Below are 23,469 nucleotides of genomic sequence, written 5' to 3'. Positions count from 1 at the left end.
AAAAAATGGAGGAAGGTTCAACATAAAAGGGAGTTCTTATTTCGTATTTTGAAGTGATCTTAATATACCTTTTTTTTTTCCGACGTCAAAAATCATCAAATGACCCCTCCCGCTGTGGGTTAGCAGCGGTGAGGGAGTGTCAGACTCTTACTGACTAAAAACCGTCGTCGTGTTCCGTCATAGGCCTTTTATGTACCAGGGCCGCGGTATCTCTTTCGAACAACCCGCAGCCCCGGCAGGCCTTGGCCCTGCTGGGCCCCGCTGGGGTTGCTGACATCTCTTTGAGGAGCGCGTGGAACAACGCGCGCCGTCGACACGGGTCTGTCGTCTAGAAAGACAGAGGGACGATGAGCCACCCGAACTCACCGCCCACAGACCCACGCCTACGGTGGCCGGGAGTCATCTCGCGACACCCGGCGCCCATGGTGTCTACCTGGTCCAGCGCGGCGGCCGGGATGAGAGGTGCGAACTCTCTGGCGTTCCGCCTCCTCCTTCTCGAGCATGACCGCTTCGCAGAAGGAGGCGACGGCATCCCATTCCCTCTCGCCCCGGACCATGGCCTGAACCAGGGCCGGACGCGAGAGGTCGCCGCCGCCCAAAGCCTCGACGAGGACCCGGCGGTGCCCCTCCCATGCGGGGCACACCTGGACTGTGTGGTCCACCGTGTCCTCGGGGCTGTCCGCACAATGGTGACACCCGGGCGCCTCCTCACGACCGATGCGGTGCAGGTACCTCCCGAAACAACCGTGTCCGGTGAGGACCTGCGTCATGCGGTACGTGAGGGCGCCGTGACTCCTCCCGAGCCACTCCTCAAAGAGGGGACTTACCGCCACGATGGTGGCGTACCCTGCACTGGGTTGCGACAGTCGCTCCCTCCAGGCCACCATGAGATCGCGCCGGAGCTCCGCCCGCTGCGCGACAACTTGCCGCGGCAACGGGGTTTCTCCCCGGCGCTGAGCCTCCTCGCGCCAGTCGTACAGGCGCAAGAAGACCCTCGCCTCCAGATCCCACGGTGGCAGTCCAGCAAGTAGGCCAGCTGCTTCGCGGGAAATCGTGCGGTACCCCCGGATTAGCCTAATGGCTATCACCCTTTGGGGCACGTTCAGGTAGTGTACAGCCCGCGGCCGTACCGAACGTGCCCATACCGGGGCCCCGTAAAGGGCCATGGACCGCATGACCCCCGCGTAGAGTCTGCGGCAGGGGGCGTTTGGGCCGCCCAGGTTGGACAGGAGCCGCTTGAATGCAGCACCAGCCTTCTCCAGTTTGGGGCCCAAACGTCGGAAATGCTCGACGAAGTTCCACCGGCCGTCGAGGACGAGTCCCAGGTATTTCATCGCCCTCTCGACGCCGATGGTAACCCCCCCCACCGTGACCTGGGAGCCTGAAGGTGGCGCGTTCCGAAGCCCATGAAAGCACATGGCCTCGGATTTGTGCAAGGCCACCTCCAGGCCCAGCAGCTGGATCCTCTCGATGACTGTCGCAACCCCGCGATCTTAATATACCTAAAGATGTGTTTATCACTAACCCAAAAAGGTCGATAAAAATACTTAACAAACAAGTACCTAAATCCCATGATATTATTTCCGAATTTGTTTTATACCTGCCGATGAAGCTCAAATATTTTTAGTTTTTCTACTGAGCAGAATATTTGGTCAATAAGGTTAGGTTGGTAAGTTAGTATACATCGAGGGATTACGAGTTTTCATAATTATGCCATAGATTCCATCACTAGGTATTGAAAAAATGGGCCTAGTGCATCATACAAGTAGCTTTCGCCAGCAGTTTCACTAGCGTCCCGTGGAAACTACCGAGAGAAAATTATGAACACGTGATGTGTTCATAATTTATAATTATGGAAATTATATACGTAAATAACTCTCTAACTTGCTAAAACTGAAGTGATAGTGCACAATAACGGAAACACGCCGACCTCATTCCTGTGTCGATAACTCGGTCACATCTGCTCACTTATCTCTTTAAAAACCTATTTTTGTTTATTTTAGATGTAATATAGGTATCTATCGTGTAATTATTTTAATTTTTTTAGGGTTCCGTACCTCGAAAGGAAAAAACGGAACCCTTATAGGATCACTTTGTTGTCCGTCTGTCTGTCTGTCTGTCTGTCTGTCTGTCAAGACCCTTTATCTTAAGAACGCGTGGACGTACCAAGCTGAAATTCACATGAAATACTCGAGTCTATTGCCCCTTTAAGCTGTGAAAATATCAAACTTCTAAGCCAAGCCAATCAAAAGATACAACCGATTATGTCGATATTTTCAACAAATTTTCGACACTCGCAAAGGAATCAAAACCTACAGGGTACTTCCCGTAAACTCAGAATCTTGAAATTTGGCATGAAGCATTGTCATATAATGCAAATATAGGAAAAATTGCGAAAATCAAATTTTTTTAGTTATATAATTTAATAAAAATATTTTAATAAAATGAAACTTACTACCTTATTTCTCACGAACGAATAAAGGTACCAAATTGAAATTTATACCAAATACCTAGGTCTATTGTCTCTTTAAGCAATGAAAAAATCAAACTTCTAAGTTAAAGCGATCAAAAGATACAGCAGTTTTACCGAAATCTTAGACGAATTTCCGTCACATGCTAGGGAATCAAAACCTACAAGGTACTTCCCGTGAACTCAGAATCTTGAAATTCGGCACGAAGCAACGTTATATAGTACAGATAAAGGAAAAATTGCGAAAATGATAAATTTGAAGTTACATAAAATATAAAAATATTATTTTTGCTTACATAAAATATTTTATTAATTATTATAAACTTACTACCTACCCTTTTTCACATGAACGCGTAGAGATATTAAAGTATTGAATAAAAAGTGAAATTCATATCAAACACTTCTTAAATATAATTGCCTCTAAACTGTGAAAAATTTTAAATCATTCAATGGTCATTGGGCACCTTAGTATGGAAACCATACCCACGGCGGATACGAACGAAATATAGCACAGTATAATGATTGGGAAAAGGCTCGGAGGATGATGATGATGAATGATAAAGGCTCTGATTTACTATGGCATTAGTCGCATCAATGTGAACCATGGGAATCTACAGCAAATCAGGTGTAAACATCAAATATTTTCCTTATTTCAATGGGGAATTTAAACGACCACGTTTGACGGATTTGAGAAATCATTTCTTTGTAGTGAAAGAGTATACTCACCGTTTATTTCCATTGTCATCAGGTCAGGGTCTGATGATGGAAATCCTGAGAAATCGAGGGCAACTATCAGAAATTGTAGGCATGCATAGGATTAAAACTTGATTCTCAGATGTATGTCTGGTGATTCTATCAAACAGTGAAGGTTTAGAGCTTACCTGATGATGGAGACGTGAGAAAGTCGAGAGAGCTCCCTAACGGTATGTTTTAGTTACGTCGTGTTTGGACTTATATTATTCGTATTGACGAGAACTTTTCACTTCACACTTCTAAAAACAACAAGAAAACTGTTTATATGCATCGGTCTAGATCTCGGTGGTTAAATAAATATAGATGCATCCTCTAGACACCGACTTCTAGACCGATGCACCTAACATCTTTTTAATTTATTTCTTGCTTTTGTTTTCTGGTTGCTTTTGCTACAAAATAAAATAAAGCCGATTTTATAAAACCAAGAAAGGGACAGAATTACACTTTTGTCAAGGCTCTAGAAACGTAAAGCCAGCAGACCCGAATCCTACTCTCGAGAAGTCGTTGTTACAATTCGACAGCTACAAGTCGTCAGGCGGTTTCGAAAAAAACCTGAAACTGGGGCTCGTTAGGTGATTAATCCCTCAAAAATAAAAGATCCCATTCCTGCAATGGCTGCTTTAACCCAAGTTAGTAGTGAATTCTCATCACCTAAAATAAGCTCCAACACGAGGTTACGTTATAAATTGTAAAGGAGTTCCCATAACTATATCTGATCTTTGCTATCGATCCCACAATGGCAGTCAAACCTATCTATGTGGAAAGTCTTCGCCAATACGAATAAAATAAGCTCAAGCACGCGGTAGTTGTAACATACCGTTCAGGAGTTCCCTCGACTCTCTGTAGTCTCCATAATCAAATCAGCTCCAAACCTTCACTGTTTACCAGTACCCTCAAAAATACACTCACATGTCTGGTTATGACTCGATGCGTGCCTACAATATTCAAGAGTTGCCCTCGATTTCTCAGGGTTTCCAGATCCTCATCAGATCCTGGTCATCCGAATTGGTATCTTCCTTCTTTATGAAAAGTCTTTCACAATAAAAACTAGCATTGCAACCTGTACAATCCTCTGAAACTGCTTGTCTTTTATATTTTTCAAACAATCCTGGACATTCGTCTCCATGGAATTTTAATAAAATATTTATATTCAAAGAAACGTCATACCATTCTCCACAATTTAAAACTACTTTGATTCATGTCCGCCACTTTTTACAAAGCGGGTCAGATATGCCCAATGACCTTTAAGACACAATTAGTTATTTTCAATCAAATTTCTGAAAGATGACTATAAAATTTTGTATATAAATAACTATAATAAAATAACTTTTACAAGGTACAGGCCTACTATTTTAGTTATAGTTACAGCCTATTTATCGTCCCACTGCTGGGCACAGGCCTCCTCTCACACGGAGAAGGATTGAGCATTAATCACCACGCTTGCTCAATGCGGGTTGGTGATTTCAGACTTTTTATTTTAGTTATATTATAAAATAAAAAACATTAACTACTTTGACTCTCACGAAATTACCATAACTATGATTGTTCTAAACTGAACGGTTGGCGCGAGACTCACTTTTTATCTATACAGGATTTGTACGGAACCCTCGGTGCGCGAGTCCGACTCGCACTTGGCCGGTTTTTTTTTTTATATTGCACAAGCTTTCACAAGCAGTTTATTCCGCGTTCCGTGGGGACTTCTTCGCGTACTTCGATAAAATAATTGCCTATAATCTTCCTCGATACATAAGCTAAGTCTAATATTGAATATTTTTTTCATATCTTTCCACTAGTTCCAGTAGTTGACCAGTCCAAAACATACAAAGCTCATTTGAGTTAAATGGGACGCTGACCTTGATCTACTCTGGACGACACATTATGCAAAATAACAACATGTTTGGATTAAAATCTAGACGTGGATAACATTTTCCTGTTCACAAAAATGCATATAAGTAGGTATTTCATTTATTTATTTTAGAAACAATATACCTTATATGCTCTTTTATGGTTGTGGGCTGATTACAAAAAGCTTATATAATTTGTTTGACTCAGGAAAAAGATTCTTGCAGCATATTGTTTAGCCATGACACCAGAACTTATTAAACAAACTATTTATAGGTAAAACCTGCTATATGTAAAATCAGTAAAAAATAACACATCGATAAATACATATTATATCGATATTTGAAATTCAAATGAGTATCGTACTTGGGTTCGTAAAGTCAAGTTCATCTCTCAACTGAAGAAGTTTGAATGCAACTCGAATTTCCTGTTATTTAAAAAATAACAAACTATTGTACATACGCTGTGATGAATCATTATGAAATAGAGATAATTGTATGAAATATGAACCAACAATACATACTTAATTGTGTTATTACGCAGATAAATTGGTACAGTTGATTCACATATCGTACCTATTTGGTTTGGAAAATGTTCCAGAAGCAGGTAGTTACTTTATTTTATAAACAAAACATTCCATAACTCAATGGTGTATTGTGATAGTCAATTGTTTTCATATCAGCTTCATAATACTCGTGAATATTCAAGAAACTCATTTTCTCATTTAAACTAGGTAACTAAGCTGTACCTTCTTTCTACGTAATCCCACAATCTTATATGAAAAATCAATGATCGATTGCACTTTGGCTAAACTGAGACTGCAAAGCGACATCATGGCTTTTGTTTGTTGTACTTTATTGAAATGTGGTTCTAAAATTAAATATTTCCCATTTCCCCGCGGTTTCACCCGCATCCAATTTGAAATACTGTCCATGCCGAGATAAAATGTAGCCTAGTTACTCGTAAAGAGTGTAGCTTAGAAACAGTGAAAGAATTTTTTAAATCCGTTCTGTAATTTCGGAGTTTTAAGGATACGAACAAATAAACAAAAATATATTTTTTATTGTATTAATATAGATAGGTATAACTTACTTTTCCCATTCTGCACGGTATAGCTAAGATCTTGAAAGCTCAGGTTGACTGGAGGCCGCTGCGGCAGATGGGAGAGGTGAGCGCGCCCGAGGACCCGCGAGTTCACCTCGACTGTCGTAGACATTGTTATTCACACTGGCATTCCCGAGGATAAACTCTGGAAAGAAAGAAATTGAAATTATAAACACGTGTTAACACAAAATATCTGCTGTTGTGTTAAGCGAAGTTTCTGTGTTCCAGCTCTTGCTGTGGGTGCCGAAGGGAGTGTCAAAACCTACTGAATAAAACAAATGTGTGAAACTAGATCTCTTTATATACAAGGTCCACCATTACTCTTTCAAACAGATGAATAGATCGGCTTAGAAAATATGTCCCTACCTAGTCAGAAATAGTGGTAGTCAGCTGCATCTACATCAGTAGTAAACGAACGTATGATCATTATCCGACTGCGCAAGAAGGTGAGTTATGTTTTGTTAGAATGATTCGATGTATCATGCATCAAAACGAGACAGGTAAGGATTTGCAATCATGACCTACATACTCGTAGGTAGGTACCTACTTGATATGTTCCAAAACCTACCAAAATTAGAATATAGTAGATATGCAATTCTCAAAATTAAATAAAAAACACAATTAGTGAACTGATTCACGGTCATCATTCCAACAATAGGTAATATTGCTGCAACGATTCATAAACCAACAAAAAGTTTGCCAGAAAAATATATCTATTACGTAAGGAGACAGCAGAAGTGGCATTGACACAGTAACGGGTCAAGTTTGTCTGTATGACTATTGGTATTTTTCTAGTAGAAATATATTTTATGCAAAATCATTGTTTGGCAATCTATTTGAGTGTTATTGTCACCTGCACCCACGTAATTGTTAAAATACACACTTGATTTTTATGACCAGGTATTTTCTAAGAATAAATTATGCTAAGCAGTCTGTTTTTATTTCATAGACTATTTGACGGACGAGTCGATTATTTGCACTTTAGTGTGATTTATTGTAAAAATAAACTCCTAAAAACTATAAACTCACGCTGATATCAAAGTCTTAATAATAAAAAAAAAGTAATTCTCCTGATGCACAATCGTATTGAACCGAATTTTTTGGCCGCTGCTGTTACGAAAGGAAACATTTTTTCGGTTGTACCCTAAAAGTATCAAAACTACTCAACCGTTTTGAAATAATATTTCACTGTGGGAAAGCTACACTCTACGAGTAAGTAACATTTAGTCCAGTATGGATAGTGGTTCTCACGGGACGTGGGTGAAACCGCGGGGAAACGACTAGTGTAACTGTATTTCTAGGAAGACCTTACATTAATTTATGGGGAAATAAATGACGGATATAGAAATAAATAGTCAACCATGGTCAACCTTTAATGGAATATTGGCAAAATATCCGCATATATAAAATTCAGGGTTAGGTTATTTCATTGAAAACAAACATAAAATCTACTTGATTTATCTATACCTACCTACCTACCTACTTATATAAAAGGAAGCTGCCTACATAATATGTATCTAAACACAGGTTGTATCAATGTCTAACTTATGAATATTTTTATGACTTATATAAAAGCAACGGATGCTTCATTTAAGGATATCCTAGTCACTATTATGAACTTGAGAGCTTACAATGAACTTGAGAATTTTAATCTGAGATTTTTTGGCACCTTAACTGGCCGGTTTACCTATTCATTTCCCTTAAAAATCAACATTTAGAGAGAGCCGCCGAGAGAGGTGCTCGGAAACCGGCCAACACAAAAACGTCATCCATCCATCACAATTTCTAGCTTAAAGCCCGTATTAACGTCAGGCTAGTTCTAGTCAATGATTTCTAAATGTGAAACCACACACACTAACACAAATAGCACACACACAAATCCCATGCAAACTATTGCATACCCGAAGCGACCGTTACACAGCACGAAGCAAGGAAAAATGAGCGGAGATGCCATAATGCAGGTAGCCCAGGCACCTTCTTCTAGGTGAAATTCGTACGGTGGGCGTGACCAAAACGATCAGTTACGAGTGAAACCATGAGGCGTTCGGGTTCTTTGAGACATCTGTCATCGATTTTTGGTATTACAAAAAAAAATCGGGTCCAATAAAGAAGGCTTATACGGGCGAAAACAGTAACGCTCCTAGTGCCCCGAACACCCGCAATTAGCCGTGCTACTTTCTTAGGAGATTTTCCACTATGGCACCTCTGCTAGATAATTTAGTCCTCCATGTTACACCGCTAATTAAAACGGCAACTCTAACAAATTCAAGTGCTGCACAGTTAATATTTTGTACAAAGCGATGCGGCCATGAACGCCTAATAGTTCATAGTTCTATATACAGTCATTGACTTTATAGGTATTATATACAAGGCTGTTACTTGTTTTTTGATAAACCGTTGTTTTTATGTCATAGATTTTAATAAAAAAATAGATATTGGTACGTCAAGCTGATCCGTGTCATAATCTATAGTAATATAATAAATAGAAAGATTTGTTTGTTTGTTAAAGGCTCCGAAACTACTAAACTTGATTTGAAGAGGTGGTCCCCACGGGGCGCGGCTGAAACCACAAGAAAACGGCTGGTTATTACTATAAATGAAATTACCTATATCGGAACATATTTAAGAAAATCTTACACACATAGGTACATGTGTTTAATATATTTTTAAAAGATTAGTCAGTTTCATTGATTCTCTTAAAGTCTCAATGCCAACCAAACATTTTAGACTTTGCACTGATGATCTAAGTTTCATAAGATAAAACCTTAGCGCAACCAAATAAAAAACAAGTAGCCTTCCTCGATAAATACGCTATTTAATACTGAAAGATTTTTCAAATCTGTCTAGTAATTCCTGACGTAAACATGTAAAGCAAAACAAACAATATTTTCAGCTTTATAATGAAGTGACCACAAACTTATTTTTCAGAATATCGCGACCGTGAAAATGATTGTATAATTAATATTTGTGTTTGTACGACAAGGCCAAATGTTAAATGCATTATGATATAATAAGCAAATTATCTTCAAAGTTCAAAGTATTACTTGCAAATCTTTACTTAAGAATTTAGCAGGAAAACTTCAAATTATTCGGAGTGTTTCAATGGTAAAATCTGTATAAGGCCATTTCTAATCTTCGGGGAATACCTACAAAATATGTAGTAGAACAAGATTTATTATATGAAGAAGAATATTTAATTGCTGTCATAAATCACGAATCGGAAATGATCCTTAATGATGAATGATTCTTAGTAAAGGCCGAAGCTTCGCGCGGTTTCGCTCACGTTGAGGCAATCTTTTCTCGCAGCTGAATAAAAAGTAGCGAGTAGCCCTTCCGCAGGCTATTTCTAGACTATCTCTGTATAATTTCGTTTCAATCAAAAAAGGAGGTTTGTTGTAAAAGCAACAACTAAACAGACAGACGGAGTTATAATTTGGCAACAATTTACACTAGTCTGCATGGGTCTCCAACAAAATCTTCCACGTAGGTAGATATTTCATCTAGAATCCATAAGCAGTTTCGTAGAAAATAATGTCTTTATAGAAAAGGCCCGCGTCATCCATAGACAAATAAATATAACCTTTATGCAAGACCGCTGCAACTTGGAGCATCGTTAGGCAACATTGCCCAACCTAACCGCAGCGTTTGTTCCACAGATTTGTAACCTATAGTTATGAGAACTGCCTATTGACGCCATTTTAGTAGGTATATTGCTACAGTTACAGATCATCATCATCTCCTGAGCCTTTTCCCAGCTATATTAGGGTCGGCTTCCAGTGTCACCGGATGCAGCTCAGTACAAGTGTTTCATGTAACAGAAGTCACATCATGTTATTCACATATATCCAAGGGTGGTATCCCTTATCATCTGCCTTTTTATTATCTCTGATGAGGGCCTCTTCTTGTATAGAGAGGAATGAGCGTTAATCATCACGCTTGCTCAATGCGGGTTGGCGAATTTTAACTCCAAATTTCCATGATGATGTTTTCCTTCACCATTAGCCAGTCATTCTTTTTTTTTTTTTATAATGTCGGGACACCTTTTCACACACGGTCGGTTAGCCCCATGGTAAGTTATTAATTAACTTGTGTTATGGGTGCTAACACAACTGATAGACTACATATAGCTACATATATACATAATACATATTGTAACACCCAGACCACGGCCAACAAGCATGCTCATCACACAAATGTCGACCGAACCGGGAATCGAACCCGTTGGTGTCTAAGATATACTTAGAACTTTTACCAGCAATCTTATCCGCGCCCTGTGTGAACTACTTCGCACATCCGGATATTTTAAAATGGCCCAATATATATGGTCCCTCGATAAATCTGATTGGGCTAATAACACTGAAAGCTACGACACCCACTATTTTACAGTAACGACAAAAAGATTGAAAAGATCTATCTATGTCTATTAATGACTTATGTATTGTGTATCCAAGTGGATACTAAGATCTTAAGACCATCAGTGGCGCTAATAATGCCTTGCTATGACAATTATCACTACATCACAATTGTCTACAGACAGTTTATTTTTCCTGTACTTAGTTTATGTTTAATCAACATCAATTAAATAATTAACACCTACTTATTTGTCGTTATCTTGTTTAGTTAAATACTTGTAATTCTTAGGGAATATCTACAAGAGTGGAATTGGAATTACACTTCCTGGTAATGAATAAGGGACAGTTACAAAAACCTATAAATCATGAAGGATGAACTTTGATCAATTATTCTAATACCAATGTTACAAAGTTAGAAAATGTACCTAAAACATAAAAATATATATGAACTCACTGAATACGTATCTACATTGATTTGTATATCAATGTGTAGGTATCTATAAGGCATTGCCTATAATAGATATAAATGACGACATTAAATAAATAAGACTATATTGCAACCAAATATTTGACAATTTGAATGGCGAAAATTGAATAACTAGTTAAGTTGAGATCGATAGCTTTATCTACCACTAGACTCAAGGCCATTTGTGCATAAAACCTGTTCAGAAGCCACTATTTGCTAAATAAACATGCGAAATTTTAAATTTTGTTATAATTAATGCTTTTGAGTGCTTTACATCACATTATTATGGAATTCTCGGATATATATTTTTAATATAAATAATAAACTGGTTCACTTTTATTGCACTGCAGCGTAAATAGTGTTAAATAATTCAAACACGGTAGGATGGCGTGCCGATATAATGATTTCCTATGCTCGTTTGTTGCATGACTACTAAGTGAATTGTATTTTTTTATTTAATTACTGTATAGTCAAGTAATTTGCTCGTTAAATGAACAAATGGAGGGATAATAGATAATTATCCAAGTCATTTCCCAGGGACGAAGAACCCAAATATATGTTTCTTATAGAAGGTTACTGAGCTATACTATAACATTATGGGAACTGTTATCTATATTTAAGGGGAGGTTTCTGGGAAACAAATCAATAGATTTTTGGAATCTATACACTCAAGAAGAATATTCGGGAAAATATCAAATTCCGATAAAGGTCCCCATTTGAGCGAAAATTGAACTATAACTTAATCGGTAATTCCATGAAAATTGTCACATGGGGATTCAGCGCGTTGGCTTCGGCCCCATGTAAGTATGTCTTCAAAAAATCCTGGACTCCCGTAGTTTAGTGGAGCTATATAGGTATTAACAATTAAGAATACAATACTGCTTTCACCCAACTTCACCCACATCGTAATCGAACATAGTCGAAAAATATAGCATCGATTTAAATAGCATCTCTTATCGGTATGAGTACATGTTTACACTTACATAAGACTATCGTAATCATAATCGAGATTATAAGAAAGTTTGTATTGATTGTATCGCATACATAGAACATATTCGCTTATTTCGACATGTGTAACATCGGCCCATTAGCTCAGTTGGTTAGAGCGTCGTGCTAATAACGCGAAGGTCGCGGGTTCGATCCCCTCATGGGCCACACTCTTTTGTTGGTATTTTTGCTTTACTATGCTTTTTCTAATGAGTTATTTTGTTATTTTTAAAAATTCAATATCAACTGTGTTTAGTTTTTCTGTATCCTGTAAGACGCAGCTTTTGGCTACCATAGGAATATGGGTTAAATACTTATGTTTCTTTAGCGCCATATTTTTATTAAATTTCAGTCTTTAGTCACTAATTTAATTTAAAATAGCTGGATCATTCTGGCAATACGTGACTTATACCCGAAAACATGATAATTTATCTTCAGTTTAATCAATACCAAATAACGGAAACTTTTACGTTAACTTTGATAAGAAATGTGCATTGAGTGTTAATAAGTTGTAAAAATAAAGTGATTATAATGTCAATTAAATGCAACAACCACATCCACATTAAAATCAATGTCAAAGGTTACTGGAAAATTTGCCTGTCCAGTCAGCTTTGGAAGTAGCTGAACATATGTCATCATCATCATCTCAGCCATACATACATAGGACGTACCACTGCTGAACATAGGCCTCCCCCTTAGATCTCCAGAGATACCTTTTGGAGGCGACCTGCATCCAGCGTCTTCCAGCGACCTTTATAAGGTCGTCTGAACATATGTAAATTTTCACTAACTGCTAAACACAATGTCGCCAATAACTTACCAAAGTAATCACCCTCTTTTGAAGTTTGATTTGTTAAAAATTCAAGGCACTTCTGAAAAATATTACTTACTAGCTTCCGCTCGCGGCTTCGCCGCCGTGGTGTGTCGATAAAAAGTAGCCTATGTGTTAATCCAGGGTATCACTTATCTACATACCAAATTTCAACCAAATCGGTCCAGCCGTTTTTGCTTGAAAGAATAACAAACATACATCCATACATTCTCACAAACATTCACATTTATAATATTAGTAGGATTCAGCTATTTTTAACGCTGACCGTACATTTATGATTTTATTCATCATCTCCCCAGTCTTTTCCCAAAAATATTGTGTTAACTATAAGAAGTACAATAAAAAAATTAAAAAAATATTGCCTATAACGGTGACATAGCACTTTATCAATGCACATACATCTGTGAATAAATATTACCGAAGTACATCGACCACTTCCTAAATAGTTCGACCTAGAGAATTTTGCACATTTAGGCATTTTTTGCGGTTAAATAAAATATTGCTATGTCATGATGAGGTAGCTAAACCACCAGTTACATTCATCTTAACTGCAATTTATTTATGCAACGTACAAATTGCTAAGTTATTTGATAATTCGTATATAAACATAGGTGCATTGCGTAGACGAACTCCCAAGAATTGTGTATTTAATTTGTGGTTTACAATAATAATTCAATTTGTTATAAAAAAAATGTTAAAAACTGCACAAAATGTTAGAAGTTTTGGTAAATCTGAGTTTTTACTAATATTTTCAGGAGGAAAAAAAATGTTCGTTGCCGTAGAAGCGCCTAGTTTACAAGCGACGCGGGTGAAACCGTGGAAACAATTATGATTTTTCAAATGTACTATTTTGAAATTAATCACTTCAATATTCATAAAGATAATTTCTTTTTAGAAGGTTTCTCTCTATGAAGCCCTGACCATATAGCTCGGACCATGTGCCCGATGCCGAATGAAAAAAAATGTGTCCCACCATTTTTTTATCAAATATATGAATACCTATTTAGTAATTAAATAATCATATTCGGTATGCAATATTTATTATTTAAATGAAATATCCTTTACAGTTAAGCACTAGGTACTCCATGGTCGAAATATTTGTTCAACGTTGAGTAACAGCATTCAGGCTGTATTTTGCAATGCATGCCTTGCAAAATGCAATCTATTCTGCGATGTGACCGTAAAGTTTCAACTATTGCCTAGATACTCATAAAGTATCGTTTACGATGTAGCTTGTAAAATATAAATAAAAGCTTAAGTTAATACTTTAACAGCCGTTATTGTTGTTGTATCTGTTGTTTGTGGTATTAGCTCTATAAAAGTAATGTTAAATTCCTATCAGTAAGTAAAACAACGCATACCTAGTTAGAATATTGGGAACCATCTTTCTTCGTAACTACGGAGTAATTAAGGTATCTACCTAATTACAAAATCTCGCTACGAATTGTTCTGCAGTCACAAAAAGTCACACAGGCACAAAAAGTCATTTTAAATCTTAAAATGACTTTTTCTACAGAGATATAACTTGTAATCAGGCGTTTTCTTCTGAAAAAAATTGATTGAAAGCATTGAATTGTATTTATTTCTACCAAAAATAATGTTTATTACAATTACGAACTGATATTACTCATCCTATATCAAGAAAGATAAAAGAAACATTGATAAACATTAACCTCTATAAAATGTGAGTTTGGGAAATTAGGTTAAGAACACTGTTCGCAGACAATTAAAAAAATATAAGTACAATGCATTGATAAAGCATTTTAGAAATGGATCTATGATTCCTCGTGAAATAAAGGTACTTATGATACTTCTTAATGTCCTGAGATGTATTTAAAGGTGCAAATGCTGTTTGCAATTTGCATCCAGTCAATTTAAAAACCAATCTCAACTAGCAACTTCATAGCAAAAAGTTTAGACAGATTGATTCAAAAGACATGATGATTAAAATCTAAGGGGTCTATTACCTATACAGACTATTGCGATCTAGCGTATTACCTATCGAAAATGTCGGGGAATGTGGTCGACCTCAGTGTCGTCGTAATAAATCTGGTTGCGACACTAACACGCTGCTCTCGTTATCACCACGAATATGTGTCAAACTCGATAATAAGAGAAATTGTGTTGATTTTATTTTCGACTGCACTTCCAGTCTCGTATGATACGGCAATCCGACAAGACCGGATAGAGATCTGAGGCAGCAATCACCAACTCCCAACCTTTATGTATCTTTGTAAAACCCACAAAACTATTTCGGCCCGACCCAGGAATCGAACCCGAGACCTCGTACACAGCAGTTATGCTGGCGACCACTAGATCAACAAGGCATTATGTCTTGGTATTATAAATTCCTTCCAGGAATGATATAACATAATTTTTACTATGCTGTGTTGTTGCAATTTCGTCTCATTACGTATATTATTCCATAGCAGTTTTCCTTACACTTCATTATATTTAATTGTCATATAATTTAATGCTAATAGCGTAGAGTTTTGCAGTTGTCATTGTAATTTTGTCTGTCTGTCTGTTTCCTGTACAAACGCTATTATGGTAATTGTCGATATAATCTTATTTTTAATTGAGTCGTGTATACCTTTGTGACTTTTCAGGGTACGTTCTAAGTACACAATGTCGTAATCATTTTTTCTTAATAGATTAAAATTAAATAAGAGTTTTAATTTGTTCCAAACTCCAAAGATTCTTTTAAAGACTAAGAATGTTAAAGCCTGGTCTAATAATTTCTAGGTTCTTTTTTGTGAACGGCCCATGGATGGGTTCATTTTGTCATGACGAGTTCTTCCGTGTTTCGGAAGGGGCGACACATTGCTGGGTCTAGGTTGTCATCAGAACATGATAGTTACAAGTTTGAATTCGAACAACCAGTTTTACTTAAGGGTTGCAGGGAAAGTAAGTTGAGAAGGTCAAATATGCAGTTGCTCCATGTAAAACTTTGTTACTCAACTGCATCTGGTTAGACTGCAAGTCGATCCTAACGTAGTTGGGAAAAGGCTGGACCGATGATGATACACTTCTACTTTGTAGTTTTACCCAGTCTTCCTTGTTTAAACTTCATCTGTTGGTCAATACCTACTTGGCAAAGAGTCAAACAAAGACATCGAGAGTGCACCTTAAGCATCAGTAGACATAACATTATTGAATGGGCTCAAGGAATCATGTTAAGAGGATTCGCTATATTCTCATCAATGTGTAAAGGTAAATTAAGATATAAAAACCCGTAGGTAATAAGTACAGATCAAAATTATTATCACAATAAAAAAAATGCAATAACATCTACAAAAAATTGTTGAAGTTAAAACGCGTCACCAAAAATAAGTTAATTATAAGTAACTTGATTTCAATACCTGCTGAAGACGGGTATTACTTGATGGATTAACAAAATATTTTTTTTTGGGTTTGCCGACCTCATTTAAACTCCCTTCAGTTCTAAAGTCAGAACCTCAACATTATCAGGAGATTTCGACTGTAAAGAACTTTATAATAAAGAAGCTACTTAATAACTCATCGCAAATAAAATACCTAACAATTGAAATGACATCTTAATGAATATTTATGAAAACGCGCAAAAAGTAAGTATAGGTACTAAAATACAAAACAATTGGTCTTGAATCATTTAATACCACATTATTATTATTATAGTACATGAATAATATTCTTAAAAACGTACATATTTATTTCAATCTTACAACTGAAAAAAAATAGATGATAAAATGAACACTAAGCTAACAAGTAATGACAGACTTTCACATTACTCTATAATATGCACCTCCATACAGCTGTAAAATAAGTGTGTGTGTAATATGTAATATGTGTGTGTTTGACAACATTGCTTCTGAGATGCGTTTGCACAACTTTCGATTGTTGCAGACATCTAGAATTATTAGCCTGTCAGATTTATAGGCTTTTAAAATATAGATTGGTTAAACGATACAAGTTTTAGTAGAATGCCTCTTAAAATGAATTTTCGCGATAAATAGGAAATTGTGATTTCAAGAAATAAAATATGACTATGTAACCCATGACATCCTTGGCAGACGTTACGGGTACTCAGAAGACAGAATGTCTGACACCCAGCAAAGGGTATTGGGTTGCCAGGGTAACTGGATTGAGGCGGTCAGCTAATGTGCTGTTTAATTTAATGTGCATTAATTGCATTCAATCTAAATTGACGTAAGAAACTTAGTATGCATACCTACCAGGTCATACCACTTCGGCCCTTCCCCAGCCTTTACAAAAGCATAAAATAAAAAATAACATCCATGGAAATATCCCTCGTCCAATCAGGTTTCAGTTACTGACGTCAGCAAAGTAACCCATGGCGTGTTATCCGGATCATTGAACCCTTGCATGAGACTTCAAGTATTTTTATTCGATGCTCATTTGTTAAAACGATCTTCAATTTACAATTATGACAAGAATAAATAATTGAAAATGTTTATTAAGAAAAAGTAACGGGAGAGATCTGGCATATACAATTTTATATGAAGGAGAAATGCAGAATCTTATCAAGTAAACCGTTTTGCACAAATTAGCATTGTCCATCACATTTTAATTTGGCGAATATGCTCTGTAATTCTGCGATATTCCACCAAAATTATGTACGCGGCGAAGCGAATCCACAGCTAGCATGTGTTCGCGTACAATGGTTGCAATTTCGTGTACATTTTTTAAATGTTTGCATTCTTTGCAAGAGAGAATAGACCCCTTTTACATCAAATGACCACTAAGGCTTTAGATGTAGCGTGAGGGTATCAGACTCATGACTAAAACCCACCATGTTCCTTCTAGAACCCCTCATGTATCAGTAACTCTTAAGCACTCAGTAGCTCTATTAAGAGCTGAAGAAATATTGTCGTGCGTCACAGTAGCGCATGTGGAATTCCACACAGGTGATATCTTGCCATAATAGCTACAAAATAGGCCTGTCATTTTCATTAAAAAATAAAATACGACAGGAGTAAAACCAATGACGCTCAACCCTTTTTTGTTCAAATCAGGTACAAGTATGCACAATAAGCGACGTGGTCGTAACAAACAGGTAGGTATGTAAGTTCACACTCGATTACACCTTGCGTATAGGTATATAATTCTTTATCTGATTACATTGTGCAATCTACTGAATAAACATGATCTGAAAAAAATAATAAAAATAATATGATGGGAAACTAAAGCTTAAGAATCGGTCATATCGTATTAGGACAAACTGCCTAACACAAATATTGTCAAACTAGCTGATCCCGCGAACTTCGTATCGTTCAAACCTTCCCTGGACCTCTACAAACATTTTAAAACCATAATCAGCTCAATCGGCCCAGCCGTTCTCGAGTTTTAATCAGACTAACGAACAACAATTCATTTTTATTTATATAGATTATGTTTTCATCATGTTTTCATTCCCAAGTTGAGCAATTGAGCAATTTCCGATGTGCACTCAGTCGCGACTGATTCTAAGCGGATATAAAGCAAGCTAATGATGCTGTTTTTATAATTTGTGAAATAAAGGAACTTGAAATATCGAGACACCACGCTCAATTCAACTAACAGTCAGAGGTGTCCTTTAAATGCAAATATATATTAGTAGAAGAAATATAACAGAACGTATTATTTAGGTTTTATTTTCCTACAGATGGGAAATCATCAAATGATATCACTGTTATTGACAGATTTTAAGTGACTTAAACCACCACGTTCCTTCTGATGGAGACCTTTGTATATAAGGGCCGCGGAAACTCTCCCAAACAATCCATCAGGCATTGTTTATATTCTGGACACTTTTTGTATGAGTATCTGAACATAAGGCTACAATCAACGAAGAAGAATCTGCATGCAAAAACTAGTTCTAAAGGCATGATTAATTTTAACCTTTGACCCCAGAACTTTAACAAGACCAGCACCTATTGTATCGAAAATAATTCAATGATTAAAACATGCAGCATGAGGTATCAAAATAAATTGTTAAGCTTAACAATTTCTAACTAGGTGAGAGATCACCGGAGGTCATGTGTCAAATGTTAGATATTCACACATGCTTATTAGTAGCACGCGAAGAAACATTATGTTTATCCTCGGATTATTAGGAAGTAATCTTGTGAGATAGAATTAAGTAATAATCTTAAACTTTGCAAATGAGGCTACTTTCAGTGAGATAGGATTGCAGGATTGTTCGCAGTGGTTACCGCAGCTATAGAAGTACAATTCAGTCAAATTCTGACACTACCTTTTGCTGCACTCATAGCAGGAGACAAAGAAATGACCTATCCACCAAAAAAGAATCCTTGGAATGCAAAGTGCAGTTGCCAATTAAAACGCATTATTACATGATAAGCAGTAAGTATAAAATTCACCTCCCACTATGTTATATGTATATATTTTGAAAATGTATGTAGGTTTGTACCTATTAGACAAATATCACCATCAAAAACATAATAACATTTTCGAATAAAGGTCAGGTGACAAATATGAAGGTCCACCTATTATAGTAAAGCACCTACAAGCAATAGTTATATTTCATCAGTCAAAGTACAGTCAAGGTGACCCTACGATCGAGGTTAGGACTCAACCAGTTTCCGTAGCTAAGCAGGTCGTTACTTCCTGAGGTACTTATAGATACGACAAACCTTACCTACCTATAGACAACGAAGGAATTGGGCAAACTACCCATAAACTACCAGTTGCCTTGAAAGTTCTTAGGCACAATTTACTTTTTAAAACAAATGACATATAAAACTAGGGTTTTGTGGCTTTTTTTTATTCAAAGTCCGTGTCCGGCGTATTCTTAGTAATTCCTAATATTGATCTACAGTATCACAAAAACTAGTATTCTGTGTAGCGGAAAATTAATTAAAAAGTCTAGACTAGTTTAGGCGATGACATTAAGTAATTAATTAGAGCAAAATGCTCAAAACAGATCAACTTGCAAAGAGCAAATTGCAAATAAGTCCTACTGAATTAGATGACCTTTTGGAAAAAGACAATGTTACTTACATAGATACGTACTTAACAGACTGATGCGTATTTATATTTTGGTGAAACCATGTGATATTTAGTTGTTATAAAACAGAAAATCGAACCAATTCTAAAAAGGATAAGTATTCGCATATGATTTGCCAATTTTTTTTATAACTGAAAAGTCTTTTCATTATCTTTATTAGCATTAGGTAGGTATTAATACGACTAACGGAAATCCAACATTAGCTTATAATTGCAATAAATTCAACCCATAAAAGTTTATTTTTAGAAGCTGCAAAAATAACAAAATACTTTTTTATTCTCCATTTTGACATTTCGGCAGAATGTAATAAAAATAATATTTATTTTAACATTTTATACTGATACATATAAAAATACTGGTATTGAAGACATTCTATTTTTGATTTCAAATAATTAACGAATATGCGAAAACAAGAACGTGTAGTAGATATTATAGCTATTTAAATAACGATGGACATTAGAATAAAAAAAAAAAAAAAAACAAAAAAGACTGGTGTGCTGACGGGATCACGGGACATGTATGTCACACACACACACATGTACAGTCAACTTCAGGTCAGTGGTAACAGTTTTATAGGAAAATCGTACTTATTACTATTGAGTTAAGGTGCATGACAGTTACCACTGATGTGCGGTCTACCGTACGTCTAAATTCACAGACAACATCAACGTTGATTTTCCCAAAGCAACTTTTACTATGAAAGTTGAATGTGAAAACTCCCATTGAGACTAGGCGGTAAGTAATAAGATAGAAAAACATATAGGTACATAAGGAGTATGTAGATGAGATAATTTCTTCTTATCGAGTGAGCTGCAGGTTTAATCACCTAACAAGCCCCGGTGTCAGTTTTCTCAAATCCTCCTGACGACCTCTGGCGTGGTATTGTAATAAGGATTACTACTGGATTGCATTGATGAGCTACAACTACAATGTATATTTTTATGACCAGTAAATTGTAATAAAAACTCATTTCCGGCAGATTATTAAAACGCCTATTCAATTGTTCATATTTTATTGCGGTATAAAATTATAAGCTTACATTTTATAAGCAAATAAAGTAGTACAATGTATGGAGAGATAATCTCTGAAGTAAGTTAACGTAATCACTATTTAGTATTCTGTGGTTCTGGTCTTCTATACTGATATAATAAAGAGTAAACATTTGTTTATTTGTATCGTAAAGGCTCCGAAACTGCTGAACCGATTTGTAAAAGCTTCACAGTTGGGAAGCTGCACTAATACTCGAGTAACCTAGGCTTTGTTTTTTCCGAGTATGAGAAGATATAGTGGGAAAACCGATAGTCTTTAATAATGTTGATTTCCTACAAGTTCATAAGTGTTACGTTAAGCTCATCCATCATCCTCCGAGCCTTTTTCCCAATCATGTTGGGGTCGGCTTCCAGTCTAACCGGATTCAGCTGAGTACCAGTGCTTTACAAGAAGCGACTGCCTATCTGACCTCCTCAACCCAGTTACCCGGGCAACCCGATACCCCTTGGTTAGACTGGTGTCAGACTTACTGGCTTCTGACTACCCGTAACGACTGCCAAGGATGTTCAATGACAGCCGGGACCTACAGTTTAACGTGCCATCCGAAACACAGCCAATGGTGTCTAAGATATACTTAGAAGGTACATACAGACTTAGAAAAGTTGCATTGGTACTTGCCTGACCTGGGATCGAACCCGCGCCCTCATACTTGAGAGATTGATCCTTTACCCACTAGGCCACCACGACTTTTTTTCCGACTTTGTTACGTTAAGCTATAGGTATTTTATTAAAAACAAATAGATAATAGACGACCGTAGCTATTTTATCATTCCACAAAAAATACGCCCCTACATGACCCTTCATTTATCTCAATAATTATTTCACTGTACTTCCACGATAGTGATAAATTACTACTTTTTACTCTTGACAAAAAACAGACTTCAAATGACGTTAGTAGTTCACCGTTATTCATAAAATATTCAGTTCTTTTTTATTTTTGATTACTCAATTAATCAAAATTGGTATTAGAAAAACTAGATCTTTGATTTAAATCTCGTTCATGATGGAACTACCAAACTACCGTGAAGTAGTTTTGTAATAAGTACGTTTCATAAAAAGTAATTCTTACTAATATTATAAATTCAAAAGTGACTCCCGCTATCTGTATATCGGTTTCACACCAAAATTACCGAACCCATTTAAAAGGGCAGATTAGGTTAGGGCCTAAAAAGGGCAAAGGTTCCCCTTTTTTTGGTCATTTTTTACCCGGTTGCGGAAAGTAGTGCCCTCAAAGAACAACTAAAATAGGTTGCTATGCGTTACTGTAAAAAAAACGGCGAAAATAGGAGCTCCATTTTCAATGTTTTTCAACGTTTCGTTCACTCAACTGTTTACTTTGAAAATTGATAATAGGCGCCGAAATTTTCACCGTTTTCAACGTTTCGCTCACTCAACTTTTTACTTTGAAAATTGATAATAGGCAGAAATTGAAAATTCATAGTAAACCCTTGTTTTACGAAAAACTGATTTTTGTATTGTCAGTGAACTTTGGCCAGAGACTGCTAAAAATTAATATATAATATATATAGGAAATTAGAACCTTGATCGATATATTGATTCCGTGAACGCCTGAAGGTAGGTTCATGACATTAAATGGTGTCTAACGCTGGTATATGCATTCGGAAATACATTTCCGTTGCATAATTTGGTACTTTACGTTTCCCCAATGTAATAATCTCGTAATAATTATTATCTAAGATTAATATAGGTATCGGACTGCAGTTAGGTACACCCGACATTTTTTTGTACAAACAATTTAATGTCAATCTAGGCTCGGATTACAATTTGCCGGAGTTGCGGGTCTGTTCGAAAGAGTTACCGCTGCCCTGGCACACTATGGGCCCCAAAAGGAACATGGTGGGTTTAGTCAGTAAGAGTCTGACACTCACTCCCGGGAGGGGTTATTTGACTACACATTTAAAAAAAAAAGGCTATCAGTAGGGTAGATTTACAGGATTATAAGAACCGGCTATTTGTGAGGTAGAATTAAATAACATTTTATATATTCTGGCTTTATTATCAGTCGGGTAAGAACTGAAAATATTTAGGTTTCAATTATACATGCATACAATAGCGTGCGTGTTGATTCAAAGCCGAGGCTAACTATTTATATCTACCGAATAAGCCATTTAATTTCATCAATGACTTCAATATCTAATGCAAGTGGAAGGTCCCTTTAGAAACATTGGACCTTCACAGGTCAAATACATTTGCATAATTGAACAAACACCATCGAACAACCTACATTTGTTTATAGTTTACCGGTATATTTATTTATTAACCTTTTTAATCAAATATAAATCAGTTTCACTAGTTGTTTCTAAATATCTAATCTAAAATAACAAATACAAACACGAAATCATTTATCGAGTCCAAACGTACCTTTAATCGTCCAATCCTAAGATTAGATTTGAATTTGGAACAGCTGTTCAACACCGAAAGTCCAACGTAACGAAACTATGAATGAAGAAAAATTAAAACTATATTACACTATGATTTGAAACGTGTTCGATTTTTGAATTATGATTGTATTTTTGGTAATAACTCGCGTGTTTTGTTCGGCGGTTTGACGCATGCGTCGTGAGGCCGCCAGCTATGATTCTC

At 36.6% G+C, this 23,469-nt stretch overlaps 1 protein-coding gene and 1 non-coding gene across 2 annotated transcripts in view; one reads left to right on the top strand and one right to left on the bottom strand.

Annotated features, from left to right (window-relative positions):
- The window catches only part of LOC124629568 (ATP-binding cassette sub-family G member 1-like), a 46,364-nt gene extending 22,895 nt beyond the window's left edge, over window positions 1-23,469 (bottom strand). Inside the window, exons 1-2 of the mRNA XM_047163011.1 lie at window positions 23,248-23,469; window positions 6,158-6,314 (exon numbers count right to left, since the gene is read on the bottom strand). Of these exons, the coding sequence (XP_047018967.1) occupies window positions 6,158-6,281 (124 nt within the window). The 5' untranslated portion in view covers window positions 6,282-6,314; window positions 23,248-23,469. The remainder of the gene's footprint in view (window positions 1-6,157; window positions 6,315-23,247) is intronic.
- On the top strand, window positions 12,069-12,142 carry Trnai-aau. The gene has a single exon. It is a non-coding gene; the product is annotated as a tRNA-Ile (tRNA).

The sequence above is a fragment of the Helicoverpa zea genome, chromosome 4 (assembly GCF_022581195.2).
Source record: "Helicoverpa zea isolate HzStark_Cry1AcR chromosome 4, ilHelZeax1.1, whole genome shotgun sequence".
NCBI lineage: Eukaryota > Metazoa > Arthropoda > Insecta > Lepidoptera > Noctuidae > Helicoverpa > Helicoverpa zea.
Note: the sequence above shows the minus strand (reverse complement) of the source record. Positions and strands in the feature narration are given on the sequence as shown.